General features: G+C 35.5%; 1 protein-coding gene across 1 annotated transcript; it reads right to left on the reverse strand.

Annotated features, from left to right (window-relative positions):
* Positions 1-12,111: 12,111 nt before the first annotated feature.
* On the reverse strand, positions 12,112-14,729 carry LOC111386208 (annexin-like protein RJ4). Its single transcript, XM_023010665.1, has 6 exons — positions 14,678-14,729; positions 14,034-14,179; positions 13,116-13,337; positions 12,827-13,039; positions 12,622-12,711; positions 12,112-12,541 (listed from the first exon to the last, which is right to left on the reverse strand). The coding sequence occupies exons 2-6, from the start codon at positions 14,088-14,090 to the stop codon at positions 12,338-12,340; spliced, it is 786 nt and encodes a 261-aa protein (XP_022866433.1). The 5' UTR covers positions 14,091-14,179; positions 14,678-14,729; the 3' UTR covers positions 12,112-12,337.
* Positions 14,730-14,735: the final 6 nt, after the last annotated feature.

A 14,735-nucleotide genomic window follows, 5' to 3' on the forward strand; every position in this document is an offset into this window, starting at 1 on the left:
GTAAGTGTAACTTTTTGTAGTGAGGTTATCCATATTGTCCTTAGCGTGTGACCTTAGATATGGTGCTTTGGATGTTCCGATGAATTTTCCGTGATCGGAGAAATGATAGGGATGACATTTCATTGAACCTCTTTTTAATTTTTTCTTTTGTAAAACTTGACCCACTTGTTTCAAATTGATTCATCTGATCTAGCTGATGATTTAGTGATGTTTTCGACTAGACCACTATAAATACAGGTTAAATTTAAATCGATTTTAAATCAAATCGATCGATCTGGTCCAGTTTTCAAACGACAGGCAATTGTTACTAAAAGAAATGATATAATATAAAAAAAATAGTAATTATTAATAAAACAAGCGAGATAACATATTTATTGGATTAAATGTATTAATGTTAATTCCTGATTTGTCAATCGTACTCTCAATGAGTAACAAAAAAGGTTAATCTCAAGAAATAAAAAGAAATGCATTATGGATCATTGAACTTCAGTGAAGTTGCATCTGGGTCATTTCATCATTAATTTCGTTTAATCAAGTTACTCAAATCCGACTTTGATGTGATCCAGGAGCCGCAAGCATCAAGGTCAAGTCCAACGTCTAGCCCGAAGAAAGATCCGTTGATGGTTGAGGACGGTCCGATGACTCGAGCAAGGACGAAGCGAGTAAAAGAGACTATGCAATTGCTCGTCAAGACAACTGTTGATGAAATCATGTTAGAGACACAAAATGGAACAAGTTTCATATTGGGGTCGAAGGTCGAAGAGATTTAGATCAATGTGTTAAAGGCGGACGAAGACGGAGTGGAGAGTCAAAGTTGTGTGGCCGCACAGCACAAATGGCCTGCGGTCACACAGCCCTAGGTTGAGAGTTGAAGAGGACCGGACTTCATGCGACCGCATGGTTATTTTCAGACGCTTTTTTTTTTTTTTGGCCCCATGGTTTTTTTTAAACCCTTTTTTTTTTTTTTTGCGATTTTCCTAGTTTTGCTAGAATTCTATATTTAATTGATTTATTACCATATTTAGAAGATTATGCACGAAATTACCTAGATTCTTAGGACTAGTACAAATACTTTTATTATTTTCATTGTAAAAAATAAAATAAAATAACCTTTGACATATTGATTAATTAAAAGGCTTTAATTGCTTTCTCTTTGTTCTTCAATTAGAACAACTTTCGAACTTATCAAGATCTAATTCTTGTGGTATTCAAATCAACCAGGTGAGATTCCATAAGTTTGCGTAATCAAGAGGTCTGCACATCGTCGGCGATTCGGGTTGCTTGGTTCCAGATTTATCAAATTTGAATCCAAAACCTTGCTTTGGTTTTCTTGGGAAAATTTTCATCTTATTCATGGATTCCATAGCATTTGCCTACTCGGGTTCACATCAGTTAGTATTAGAACTTGGCTCCAATCCAAGGTTATATCTTTTTTTTTTTTTAATTCTTGTTGAGTCAATTATTCATTTTCTTTACTGTTCTTTGTGTTCTTCTAGTCAGTAAGTATTTTAGAGTCTTTAATCCAAAAAAGTTATAAAAAAATTTCTAAATTTTTTTGATTTAATTTGCATCCAAATCAACTTCAGTTTGTTGCGTCTGTGTTGTTTTTTATTTTTTTATTCCAAGAGTTAAAAAAAAAATTATTGTTCATTCGTACAGTAAAAAAAAATGTTGTTATTATTGTTGATCTTGGAAATTACTGATTTCTTGAGTCAACTTATTATTTTGTGTCTAATTTAAATTTTCAGACAGTAATTTCCTTTCTTGTTTTGCGTTCTTGAGTTAATTTCTTTACTTGTCTAGTCTGAATTGTCAGTCAAATTGTTCTAAATTCCTTGGTCTTGTAATCTCACTCACACCAGTTTGAATTTCACGTGATTAAATTTTTGATTGAGTTCCAAAATTGTTCTTTGGGGTCTTGGTGTTGTTAAAAATAAAAAAAAATTACCTTTAACATATTGATTAATTAAAAGGCTTTAATTTCTTTCTTTTTGTTCTTCAATTTGAACAACTTTCGAACTTATCAAGATCTACTTCTTATGGCGTTCAAATCAACAAGGTGAGATTTCATAATTTTGCGTAATCAAGAGGTCCGTACATCGTCAGCGATTTGGGTTGCTTGGTTCCAAATTTATGAAATTTGAATCCAAAACCTTGCTTTGGCTTTCTTGGGAAGATTTTTATCTTGTTTGTGGGTTCCATAGCGTTTGTCTACGAAGATTCACATCAGTTAGTATCAGAGCTTGACTCCAATCCAAGGTTATCTCTTTTTAATTCTTATTGAGTCTATTATTCATTTTCTGTACTGTTCTTTGTGTTCTTCGAGTCAGTTATTATTTTAGAGTTTTTAATCCAAAAAAGTTACAAAAAAATTTCAAAAGTTTTTTTTATTCAATTTGCATTCAAATCAACTTTAGCTTGTTTGCGTCAATGTTGTTTTTTATTTTTCTATCCTACGAGTAAAAAAAAATTTTTTTTACTGTTCATTCGTACAATAAAAAAAAATTCTAAATTTTTTTTTTATTATTATTGTTGATCTTGGAAATTTCTGATTTCTTGAATCAACTTATTATTTTATGTCTACTTTAAATTTTCAATCAGTAATTTCCTTTCTTGTTTTGCGTTCTTGAGTCAATTTCTTTACTTGTTTAGTCTGAATTGACAGTCAAATTGTTCTAAATTTCTTGGTCTTGTAATCTCACTCACACCGATTTGAATTTCACGTGATTAAATTTTTGATTGAGTTCCAAAATTGGTCTTTTTGGGGACTTGGTAAAAGCAACGAGTGGTAAAAGGCAGAGTGTTGAGAACAATCGAAGAAAAAAGCCATATTGAGTGAAATTTCGAGTGAGCAATTGTGAGGCAGAAAAATAACTTATATTTATGATGTCTGACAGGGAAGGATCGAGTTCAGGTAGAACTGATGAGCAAGTTTCCATGCTAGAGGACTCGGTGCAAATGATTGAGTGAATATGTGTAGATATGAGGGATTGAATGGATGACAGGATGCACGGGGGAAAAGGCAAAATCCATTGCCTGCCAATACATGAAGGAGAGGTCTTAATGCAAGGAGACAAAGTAGATGGGAACCTAGGATAGAATAACTTAGTAAATTTAAGGTTGATAGTGGGATGGATGAAGATGTGATTGTGGATGCGGATATTGGAAGGGGTAGAAATAGAGGAGTTAGACAAGAAAGGAGAGGTAGGAATCTCAGTGGATGAGAATTTGAGTAACATTAAAATGATCATTCCTTCGTTCAAAGGTAGGAGTGATTCGGATGCCTACTGGACTGGGAGAAGAAAATTGAGTTAATCTTTGATTGCTACAATTATTCGGGGGAGAAGAATGTAAAAATTGCAGTTCTTGAATTCACAGACTATGCAATCACTTGGTGGAATCAGGTGGTGACTTTGAAGAGGAGAAGTGGGGAGCGACCTATCAATACATATGAGGAATTGAAAACTATAATGCGGAAGAGGTTTGTACCTACTCACTACTACCGAGAGCTTCATCAAATATAACAAAATTTATATCAAGGCTCCAAGAGTGTAGAAGATTATCATAAAGAAATGGAGAAACTAATGATTATGGCAAATGTGGAGGAGGATAGTGAAGCTACCGTGGCTCAGATTCTGCGTGGACTGAACAGGGACATTGCGATAGTGGAACTACAGCACTATGTGAAAATTGAAGACATATTACATGTGGCAATGAAGGTTGAGAGGCAGATGAAGCGAAAGGGGACAGCAAGCTAATTCTTCTGGGAAACCGAATTGGGAAAATAACAAAGGAGAAGGAATTGTTGCAAGAGGAAGAACTGAGGTACCAAGAGGCAAGGAGGAGAGTGCTGGCAAGGAGGAAAGTGCTAGCAAGGCCATGCCAGAGGGGAAGTCACAGCTATCAAGAAACAGAGACATCAAACGTTTTCATTTTTTAGGAGTGGGGCACATTGCTTCTCAATGCCCAAACAAGAGAACCATGATTCTGGCTAGGAAGTGGAAACTGAAAGTAATAGTGATTATGCAGACATGCCAGAATTGGAGGATGTTGATGAAGAGGATACAACAGAGTATGCAGTTAATAGTAAGTTGTTGGTCACAAGGCGAGCTCTTAGTGCTCAAATCAAGGTGGATGACTTGGATCAACAGCGAAAAAACATATACCACATGCGATATCACGTCAATGGCAAGGTGTGCAGTGTGATAATAGATGGCGGTAGTTGTACTAATGTGGCTTCCACTAACATGGTGGAAAAATTGGGTTTGACATTGTTAAAACATCTTAGGCCTTATAAATTACAATTGCTACATGAATGTGGGGAAGTTAAGGTGACAAAAAGGGTGTTAATTAGTTTTTCCATTGGTAGATATCAGGATGAGGTAACGTGCTATGTTGTACGTATGCATGCGGTGCATATCTTGTTGGGGAGACAATGGCAGTACGATAGGAAAGCAATGCATAATGGGTATAAAAATAAGTATAGCTTTGTGAAAAATGGGAGGTCTATCACTCTTGAGCCATTAACATCGGCACAAGTATATGAGGACCAAATTCAATTGAAAAATGAAGAAGAAGCGAGCGTGATGGAGTTAGAGAAAAAGAGAGAAAATAGAGGTGGCCAATAGAGAGGAAAAGAGAGTGGGGTCACATGAGATAAAAGAAAGAGAGTCTTCCGAGAGGAGAGAAAAGTCGAAACAAATATTTTTTGTGAGAAGGAGTGAATTGAAAAAGGCAATAGTTGAGAGGGAACAAATGATGCTGTTAGTTTACAAGAAATCACTCCTCAACTTTGAGGAGCATAACACATCCCCCCTAGTTTGGCTATTTCATTGTTGCAGGAATTTGAAGTCGTGTTTCCGGAGGACGTGCCTAGTGGGCTACCACCCATTAAGGAATTGAGCACCAAATTGATTTCATACCTGGCACTGTCATTTCAAATCGACCAAATTATTGAAGTAATCCAGAGGAGACAAAGGAGCTTCAGAGGCAAGTTGATGAATTGATGAGCAAGGGATATGTACGGAAAAGCATGAGTCCATGTGCAGTACCTGTGTTGCTGGTGCCAAAGAAAGATGGAACTTGGATAATGTGCGTAGATTGTAGAGCCATCAACACATTACGATAAAGTATCGTCACCCAATTTCTAGGTTAGATGATATTCTAGATGAGCTACATGGTGCATGTATTTTCAGTAAAATTGATCTTAAAAGTGGGTATCACCAAATTCGCACGAGGGAGGGTGATGAATGGCAAACGGCTTTTAAAACTAAATATGGATTGTATGAATAGTTAATCATGCCGTTTGGACTCACAAATGCACCAAGCACTTTTATGCTGTTAATGAACCATGTTTTGTATGCTTTCATTGAAAAATTTGTTGTAGTTTATTTTGATGACCTTTTAATCCATAGCAAAAATCTTAATGACCATGTAGGACACCTAAGATGTGTGCTTGTGGTTTTGAGAAAGGAACAACTTTATGCCAATTTTAAGAAGTGTACCTTTTGCATGGATAGAGTTGTGTTTCTAGGCTTTGTGGTAGCACTAATGGTGTAGAGGTAGATGAAGAGAAAATAAAAGCTATTAAAGATTGGCCGACACCTAAAAACATAACCGAGGTTAGGAGTTTTCATGGATTGGCTAGTTTTTTTAGACGTTTTGTCAGAGATTTTAGCACAATCACCATACCACTAACTGAGATTGTCAAGAAAAATGTGGGGTTTCAATGGGGGTAGAACAAGAACATGCATTCAACACTATCAAAGATTGTTTGTGTAAAGCACCGATTTTAGCACTTCCTAACTTCGACAAAACTTTCGAGATTGAGTGTGATGAATAGGTATTAAAACAGTCTTAATGCAGGATAATAGACCTATAGCCTACTATAGTGAGAAGTTAAGTGGTGCAGCTCTCAACTATCCTACGTATGACAAGGAGCTCTATTCACTTGTTCGAGCCTTGAAAACATGGCAGCATTACCTGTGGCCAAAAGAGTTTGTAATTCATTCTGATCATGAATCACTGAAACATTTGTGGGGTCGAGGTAAGTTAAACAAATAACATGCACGCTAGATGGAATTTATAGAAACTTTTTCATATGTCATTCGTTACAAACAAGGTAAGAAAAATGCAGTAGCAGATGCATTATCGCAAAGGTATGTGCTCTTAACTACTTTAAGTGTAAAATTGCTTGGTTTTGAGTACATTAAGGACATGTCTGCTAGTGATTCTGAATTTTCCAACCTTTACAATTCATGTCATAAGAGAGCTGTAGATAAGTTCTTTAAGCATGAGGGGTATTTGTTTCAGGAGAACAAATTATGTGTTCCTAATTACTCTATGCGTGAATTATTGGTTAGATAAGCACACAGTGGAGGTCTAATGGGTCACTTTGGGGTAGCAAAGACTTTAGAAATATTAACTGAGCATTTTTATTGGCCTAAAATGAAAGTTGATGTGGAACGAATTTGTAGTCGATGCATAACTTGTAAATAGGCTAAATCTAGGGTCTTATCTCATGGGCTTTATACACCTTTGCCAATACCTAGTGAACCTTAGGTAGACATCTCAATGGATTTTCTGTTAGGTTTGCCTAGGACTAAAAAGGGTCGGGATTCGATTTTTGTAGTGGTGGATATCTTTAGTAAGATGGCACATTTCATTCCATGTCACAAAACTAATGACGCCACTAACATTGCAGACTTATTCTTTAAAGAAATCGTACGCTTGCATGGAGTACCTAAAAGTATTGTGTCAAATAGGGATGTCAAATTTCTTAGTCACTTTTGGAAGGTCTTGTGGAATAAGTTAGGCATGAAATTACTATTTTCTATAACTTGTCACCCACAAACCGATGGACAAACTGAAGTAGTGAATAGGACCATGACACAATTATTACGCACTGTGGTTAATAAGAATTTGAAGAATTGGGAATAGTGCTTACGTTTCATAGAGTTTGCATATAATAGGGTCACACACTCTACAACATCGTTTTCTCTATTTGAAATTGTTTATGGTTTTAATCTTGTAACACTTATGGATTCAATACTCTTGCCTGTGAATAAACGAGGTAGCTTGGATGGGAAGAGGAAGGCTGAGCTGGTGAAGTCACTTCATGAAAAGATGTGGGAGCAAATTGAGAAGAAGAGTAAGCACTATGCAGAGTAAGCAAACAAGGGCATAAAGATTGTTACACTCGAATCAGGAGATTGGGTTTTGGTACATTTCATGAAAGAGCGGTTTCCAGATTTTCTTGCCACAGGGAGATGGACCGTTTCAAGTGCTTGAGAAGATCAATGACAGTGCATACAAATTAGATCTTCCAGGTGAATATAAAGTTTCAGCAACTTTTAATGTGTCTGATCTATCTCTCTTTGATGCGGGTATAGATTTGAGGATGAATTCTTTCGACGAGGGAGGGGATGATGTGATCCAGGAGCCGTAAGCGTCAAGGTCAAGTCCAATGTCAAGCTGGAAGAAAGATCAGTTGATAGTCGAGGGCAATCCGATGACTCGAACGAGGATCAAGCGAGTAAAAGAGACGATGGGATTCCTCATCAAGACAACCGTTGATGAAATCATGTTCAGGACATAAAATGGAACAAGTTTCATGTTGGGGTCGAAGGCCGAAGAGATTTGGATCAACGTGTTAAAGGCGGACAAAAATGGAGTGGAGAGTCAAAGCTGTGTGACCGCACAATACAAATGGCCTGCGGTCGCACGGACGTAGGTCGAGAGTTGAAGGGGACTGGAATGGCCAACGTTTAATTGATTTCTTACCATATTTAGGAGATTATTGCACGAAATTACCTAGATTATTGTATGTGACCATCTAATTTGTGAATGTACGTAACCAAGTCACTAACATGTGCTTTCTGCCACTATGACAAAATTTGTCTTCAGTGTGACTGTATGTCACCGTCTAACTTGTGAATGTATGTAACCAAGTCACCAACATGTTTTATCTGCTACTAACTATGACAAAAATTGTTTTTGGTGTGACTGCCTATGACTATATAAATCTTAACTATGACAATCTATGACCAAGTTACAATCGTTTACAATTAATACAAAATTGGTCACGACCAGTCACAATGTCTTTGGTGTGACTGTATACCATCGTCTAATACGTGAAATGTGCTTTCTGCGACTATAACAAAATTTGTCTTCGGTGTGACTGTATGTTATTGTCTAATTTGTGAATGTACATAACCACCTCACTAACATGTTTTATCTACTACTAACTATGATAAAAATTGTTTTCGGTATGACTGTCTATGACTATATAAATCTTAACTATGACAATATATGACCAAGTTACAATCTTTTACAATTAATACAGAATTGGTCACGACCAGTCACAATGTCTTCGGTGTGACTGTATACCAACGTTAATTCGTGAATGTATGTAACTAAATCACTAAAATGTGTTATCTACGATTAACTACGACCAAATTTATCTTCGGTGTGACTGTACATAACCGTCTAATTTGTGAATGTAAGTAACCAAGTCACTACATGTATTATCTGCAACTAACTATGGCCAAATTTGTGTGACTGTCTATGACTACATAAATCTTAACTACGACAATAAGTGTTTACAATTAATACAAAATTGGTCATAGCCAATCACAATGTACTTGACTATAGAGAGTCACCACAAACAAATCTGTACACACCACATACCAACAAAACAATCCACCTATAGTCACCATCACCATCACCTCCAATGCACCACCACTTCCACTTTCAACTTAAAACCACGACAATAAATACTATATCCACTGGCCTGTGTTGTCAGTGACTAACTGTGATCAAATTTGTCTTCAATGTAATCGTCTATGACCAGAATTAGTCTAATTTGTGACTGCATGCAATCAAGTTACATACAGTCGCCAAAAAACCAAAAGCGCACCACCTCACCACGACCACAACAGCAATACAATTGCTATCTATACCACCACCAATCGAATCACCATCAACAACAAAATCACCCACCGATTAAAAAATCTCTGGTACCATTTGCAAAAGACTAGCTAAACAAAAGATTTGATTTAATAAAAAATAAATAAAAAATAAAAAATAACCTACCCATCCCTAAAAATATAATAAGGCTATGCCTATTCCATCTCATTCGTATCCAAATCCAACACCAAAACCAATTTTCTCTCTACCATCGCTCATGAGCTCGCCTCTATCTCCAAATTTCTCCCAACATTCGTCGTCCAGTCACCTCCATCCAAGCACTCGCAACCACCACCACTTATAAGCTTACCATTGCCTCTAGTACTCTCATCACCACCACCACTCGTGAAGTCATCTCCACCACCACCAGTCAAATCACCATCCCCACTACTTGAATTTACATTTGAAGCCTCTTAGTAGGACAAGAGATCGATCTACTGGGGAAAATAGTCGGAATTTTTGTCAGCCTTAATAGTGAATCAAGCATTAGTGATGGCATCGTCAGTAGTCGCTCACTACAGTGACGATCAGCAAAGCAAGGTGCCGCGAGCAGTGGCATCTCCTTTGCAACCCAGTTTAAAGCTCGTCATCATTGCGCGCAATGTTTGAGCAGTACCATCGTCTAAACACTACTTACTTTGTGATGGTAGTGGCGATGACTCGATTCGGTGGCAGGCGGACGATGGTGGGTATGGTGTGGTGGCACAAAAAGAAGAGGGAGAAAACAGGTTGGAGATAAAGTAGGGGTGGGGTTGGGTGAAATATGGATTAAGTTTAATAAAAATTTTATTAATTATAATTATCAAAACTTAAGATTTTTGGGGACTTTCACAAAAAATGTATTCAATTGTGATTTTTGAAGACTTTGATCGACTTTTTTTCAGTCAGACTTTTGTAGATTTCATGGATCTTTTATAGATTTGTATAGAATTAGTGGAAGTTTTTCATAAACTTCTATGACTTTTCATTTTAAAATTTTTATAAACTTTTGTGTAGTTCAAAAGGCTTTTAAAGACTTTCATTTGAAATATAATTCACTTGGATTTGGTGTAAAATTTTCACATACGAGGTGTTAGTCCCCTCAATTCTCCTTTTCCTTTTCCTTCCCCTTCATCTTCTCTTATAATAAAAAATTTTTAAAAAAAAAAATTTAAGACATTAATTAAATATATAATAATCAAAATTATACATATATATGATTTAATATTATTAGTATAGTATACTTTTAAAAATAAATAAAAATCAATATATTTAAATTTAATTATATATTTTTCACAAAAAAAAGTGAATGAAAAAAGGGGGAAAATCTACAAGAATTCTATTTAATTTTCAAAGAAAATAGAGATAAATAGTAAGAGATAGAAAGAATAGATAAAGGGTGCATAATCAATAGAAAAAATAAATTTTAATCATACATATCCATAAAAGGTTAAAGGAAAGAAAGATAGATATAAAAAATAAAAATAAAAAGATTTTGTGAAAGTCTTCCAAAATTTCATGATTAATGAGAGACAAATTTTAAAATTTTATATAAGTACTTTCTGCTTAAAAGTTAGTACTTCAGATACTTTTATAAAAGTCTCTAGAAGTTATCAAAATTTGAATCCTTCAAAACTTATAGAGGCTTTTAAAAATTTTTAATTAACTACACCATAAGTTTTTGAGAGTCTCAAAAAGTTTTAATTGAATACTTTTAAACTTTTTAAATTTCAAAAAATTATTAAAAGTCTCAATCGAATACACCCCCCTAATCACCACCTGATTTGTGAAATGAGAATTTATTTCCTTGTTTTTCGAAAAATAATCTTTAAAGGTAGGTTTTTAGGTAATTTTCCCTCAAAAAAAATAATATTATTATTTTGACTGTAAAAAATTGAAATGGGCTGGGAGGAAGTCTAGACCGGTACCTTCCAAATCCGTCATTGGCTGTATATGCAAGAAAATAGTTTAGTCATGAAATATGAGCGAATAGAATGTAACTCATTGAAATTTGGATAACACCCAATGTCTTTAACCCGATTTTCTATACTTAAAACTTTTTCGTGCAGCTGTTCACACGTGCACTCATTTTGGTAAATTTTAATTTTAAAATTTTGTATAACTAAACCAACTTGTCGAGATAGTGCCTAATTTTCCTTGTATTAGATATCTTTAGTTATTTCTTCCGTGTAATTTTTACATAATTAAATATGGTCAACTCTTCTTTATGCCATTGAATGATAAAATAGTTTCAAATAAACCATTTTACCTTCTTGCTCTAATTTCGGTATAAAATTTTAAAGGAATAACTTTTAGTAAAATCTCAATTGGATTAAAAACTTTAATTCACATCAATGGGATATTGAGCTTCAATTTTGAGCCATTTGAATTTAACTTTACCGTTCTAACACACGTCATCTTCCAATTTAATGAAAATTATTTAATTACAATCGTACCACAGTAAATCTTCCTTGTAATCACTGTGTTGCATGCAAACTTAACACGCTCATATCATAAAAATTTTAAATACAAAAACTCGCTGTCTAATATTTAATAAAAAAATATAGTCATAATCTTTATTTATTATTTTCATTTTGAAGGTGCTATGTGGTGATTACATAGAAGAAGAGTTACAGTATGGCTCAACTTCCATTAGTTCAACTAAGTAATTTCCTATGGAATTTTTATTAGTAAAATTTTAAATACTACAATGCCTAATTTATTCTTTCGTTTAAAGGGCACACGCCACAGTTCTCTTAATCTTTTGGTTTTGGCTTGAAGCATTATCCCATTTACATTTACTAACAATGTAAGAGATGTCTGTATTCTACAAATATGTATTTCTAAGTCAAATATGAAGTGATCTAACTGTTCAAATAGGTACTTCCGTACTTGAACATATCAGGGAAACCCACAACTAGAAATCAGAAGGCACATATCATCTCAAAGCTATTTCTACTTTTTATCCAGTTTCTCTGCATTGTGCAATATTTGTTCAACTGTGAGAGGTGAAAATCGATAGCGCGTGTGATTGTCCGTTTGGCACAGGCCCTGACGAGCCTCATATTTTCTGCAAGGATCGACGGAAAGATGTGCAAGGTTTTGGGCACGTAGGCAGCGCGAAAACCGTACCCTAAACCCTAAACGTGTAATAACAATATTAGGTGACCAAAACAGATATATGTTAGCAAATAGGGAAAACAACTGCAACAAGTACTCAGCAATTGAAAAGGTACTGAAAACAATTAGTCTTTTCAAACACGACTAGAATCTTGACAAACTCCAAGCAAGATTTTACTAAAGACTTTGTAATGAAGCATAGAGCTTCAATTTGAATCAGTCTTAGAGTTTGTAAATTTATTTATGCCCCGCTAGGAGTGATCGAACCAAATTAATCTTCCTTTCCGAGCAAAGTCAGGAGGAAGGCCTTGTAGTCGCCCGAAGTGTCCTTGGCCACTGCATGCTCAAGAGACATGCTGTTTCTCTTCTGGAAAAGCTCCTTGATATCCTTCAAATCTTTCTCAGCGCTCGTGATGATAACCCGAGTGAGAGAGTCCTCATCAGTTCCAGGCTGGTTAAGTGCACGACGAACTACCTATAATGTAAATAGTGCTTATGAGTCCATTAATCCATTTCAACCATTGTATTTCAAGTTGATTAAAGTCCATTAATCACCTTTTCGTAGTACTTGTGATGGTCACAAATGCATCGAATGGCAGTGCGTAATGCAGATAAGTATTCATGACTTGAATCATCCCTCAAATGCTGAAACACAAGTACTAATAGAAACAATTAGTCTCATTTTTCTTCACTTAAACAATTGGAAAGAAAAATCTAAAAGTTTGATCCAGTAAGATGTATCTATAATTGTGTCTTTTACCTTAGTAATTGATGTGCCATAATCATCTCTGAAGTGATTCAAAGTTGCTAGGACTTGAGCCTTACTCCTTGTAGTTATGATTCGAATAGTTTCTTCATGATTAAATGCCTTCTCTGAGATAACACGATGAAGTATTTCAGCCTCAGAACTTGCTAGCCTCACATTAATCTCCTCGCCCTTGTACCTATAGACACTCACTAGCCAGACCAGAAGCTGTAACAAAAGGTATTGCCACTAAGCATCATTCCATATTGCATTGTAATAAATAACAATGAACTTTGTCACGTGCCTGGCGAATATCACCAGTGGTATGTTGAGCCAAGTCTTCTTCCACGGAATGCTTGTAGCGGATTTGGTAGGCACGTTTTATAGCTAACAGCTCTTCATGTGAGCGGATGCACGAAATTTCAACAATTACACGATAATCAGGCAACGGTACTTGTTTGATCGCTACATTCAACAGGACAGCATCCCGATCTTCTGGATCCAGTGTCCACCGATACACAGCTTTCTGTATTCATCCAGACTTTCTAATAAAACTTCCCGTACTATAAAGACTAAACCTATTATGTATGTTAAGGTCCAATTAATATTCGATAAACCCCAAAACTTGTTAGGCTTCTTAGAGCAAAAGGCGCAGCTGAGTTGGCCAGCGGACTCAATAGATTTTCCTGTTTTTCTTTATTTACATGTATTTATATATAATTTAAAAATAAAAAAAATAAAAATCCAAAAGCCTGCACGGCCCCACATCTACAAAGGTTTCAGATGTAGGCCTGCAAGTGACTTTAATGCTTTCACTTTAAATCATTTCAATTAGAAAAAAGCCTCTCTTATCGAAAAATGAATGGCAAAAGCTTTGATAGCCTCTCACAAGTCGCAAGCCCACATGAATAAACAATTCCCAAAAAATGTGGCCCTTACCCCTATTGTTAGTGTTGGCCAGAGTTTTCGTCTGTGGTGTTCATTTTTATTTATTTGTTTTTTTTTATTCTCCCGATGAGTGTAGTGCGGTTGTTTCAGTTACACGTGTAAAGTTGAGTTGGACACTCTTCCTAAAAGAGGTTCTACAGTTCTACTTGACAGGCGGTGTGTATGTAGAGCGATCCATAAGTCAGACAAGGAATGGATGGACAGCTCATACACACCTGAAATCATTAAAATCGGGTGTAGGGTAAAAGAAACAAACAAGAAAAAAGCATAAAACCTCGAAATCTCCGGATAGCTCTGATTCGAGGCGCTTGATGAGATCTTCTTGATACATCTCCTCATAAGCTTGCCTTATGAGCTTCCTTTGAATTGCATTTCTTCGCCCAAGTATTGAAATTATTGCCTTTTCATCAGTTCCCCATCCTATGCGATTTAACACAACGAGCATATCTCATAAGATTCGCATATAAAATGAAAAAAATAACAGAAAAGTTCTGTAATTTGTAACAAGAACAAACAAAGAAATGCTAAAGTTTGAACAATTTTCTCAAATATATAATCAACAACTGCACAAGTCCCAACCAAAAGAAAGAAAAAAAATGTTACAAAATCCGAAGACCATGGCAAAATCTACCATTTTATACTAAAATGTTGACCAATTGTACATAAAATATATTCTCGGTCCATTTGGGACAATAACATGTAGAAGATGTATATGAATGGTCCCTTTTTCAGCATAAAAAAGTACAATCAATAATTTGGAAAGGGATAGATATAAAAAGAAAGAACACACAATTCGTAAGAAATTCTTCTATTTCTTCCTCCTGTTAGTTATCAACTTTCGTGAATAGCCGAAATTGTTATGAATATCTTGGAAGGCATTTCGAATAGAGATGCGGATGTAGCACAGACATGACTTACCTTGACAAGCCTTCCTCAAAGCTTCTGCATCTGCAACAGGAGAAGGGTGTTCAGGGAA

This window comes from Olea europaea, chromosome 3 (assembly GCF_002742605.1).
Source record: "Olea europaea var. sylvestris chromosome 3, O_europaea_v1, whole genome shotgun sequence".
NCBI classification, from domain to species: Eukaryota; Viridiplantae; Streptophyta; class Magnoliopsida; order Lamiales; family Oleaceae; genus Olea; species Olea europaea.

What these genes read in the sequence shown, in the direction of transcription:
- LOC111386208 (XM_023010665.1), bottom strand. Translation starts at nt 14,090, where the DNA reads ATGTATCAAGAAGATCTCATCAAGCGCCTCGAATCAGAGCTATCCGGA. An exon ending in AGCTATCCGGAGATTTCGAG is followed by an intron (nt 13,338 to 14,033) that starts GTTTTATGCTTT and finishes GGATGAATACAG; the next exon opens with AAAGCTGTGTATCGGTGGAC. An exon ending in CCACTGGTGATATTCGCCAG is followed by an intron (nt 13,040 to 13,115) that starts GCACGTGACAAA and finishes CTTTTGTTACAG; the next exon opens with CTTCTGGTCTGGCTAGTGAG.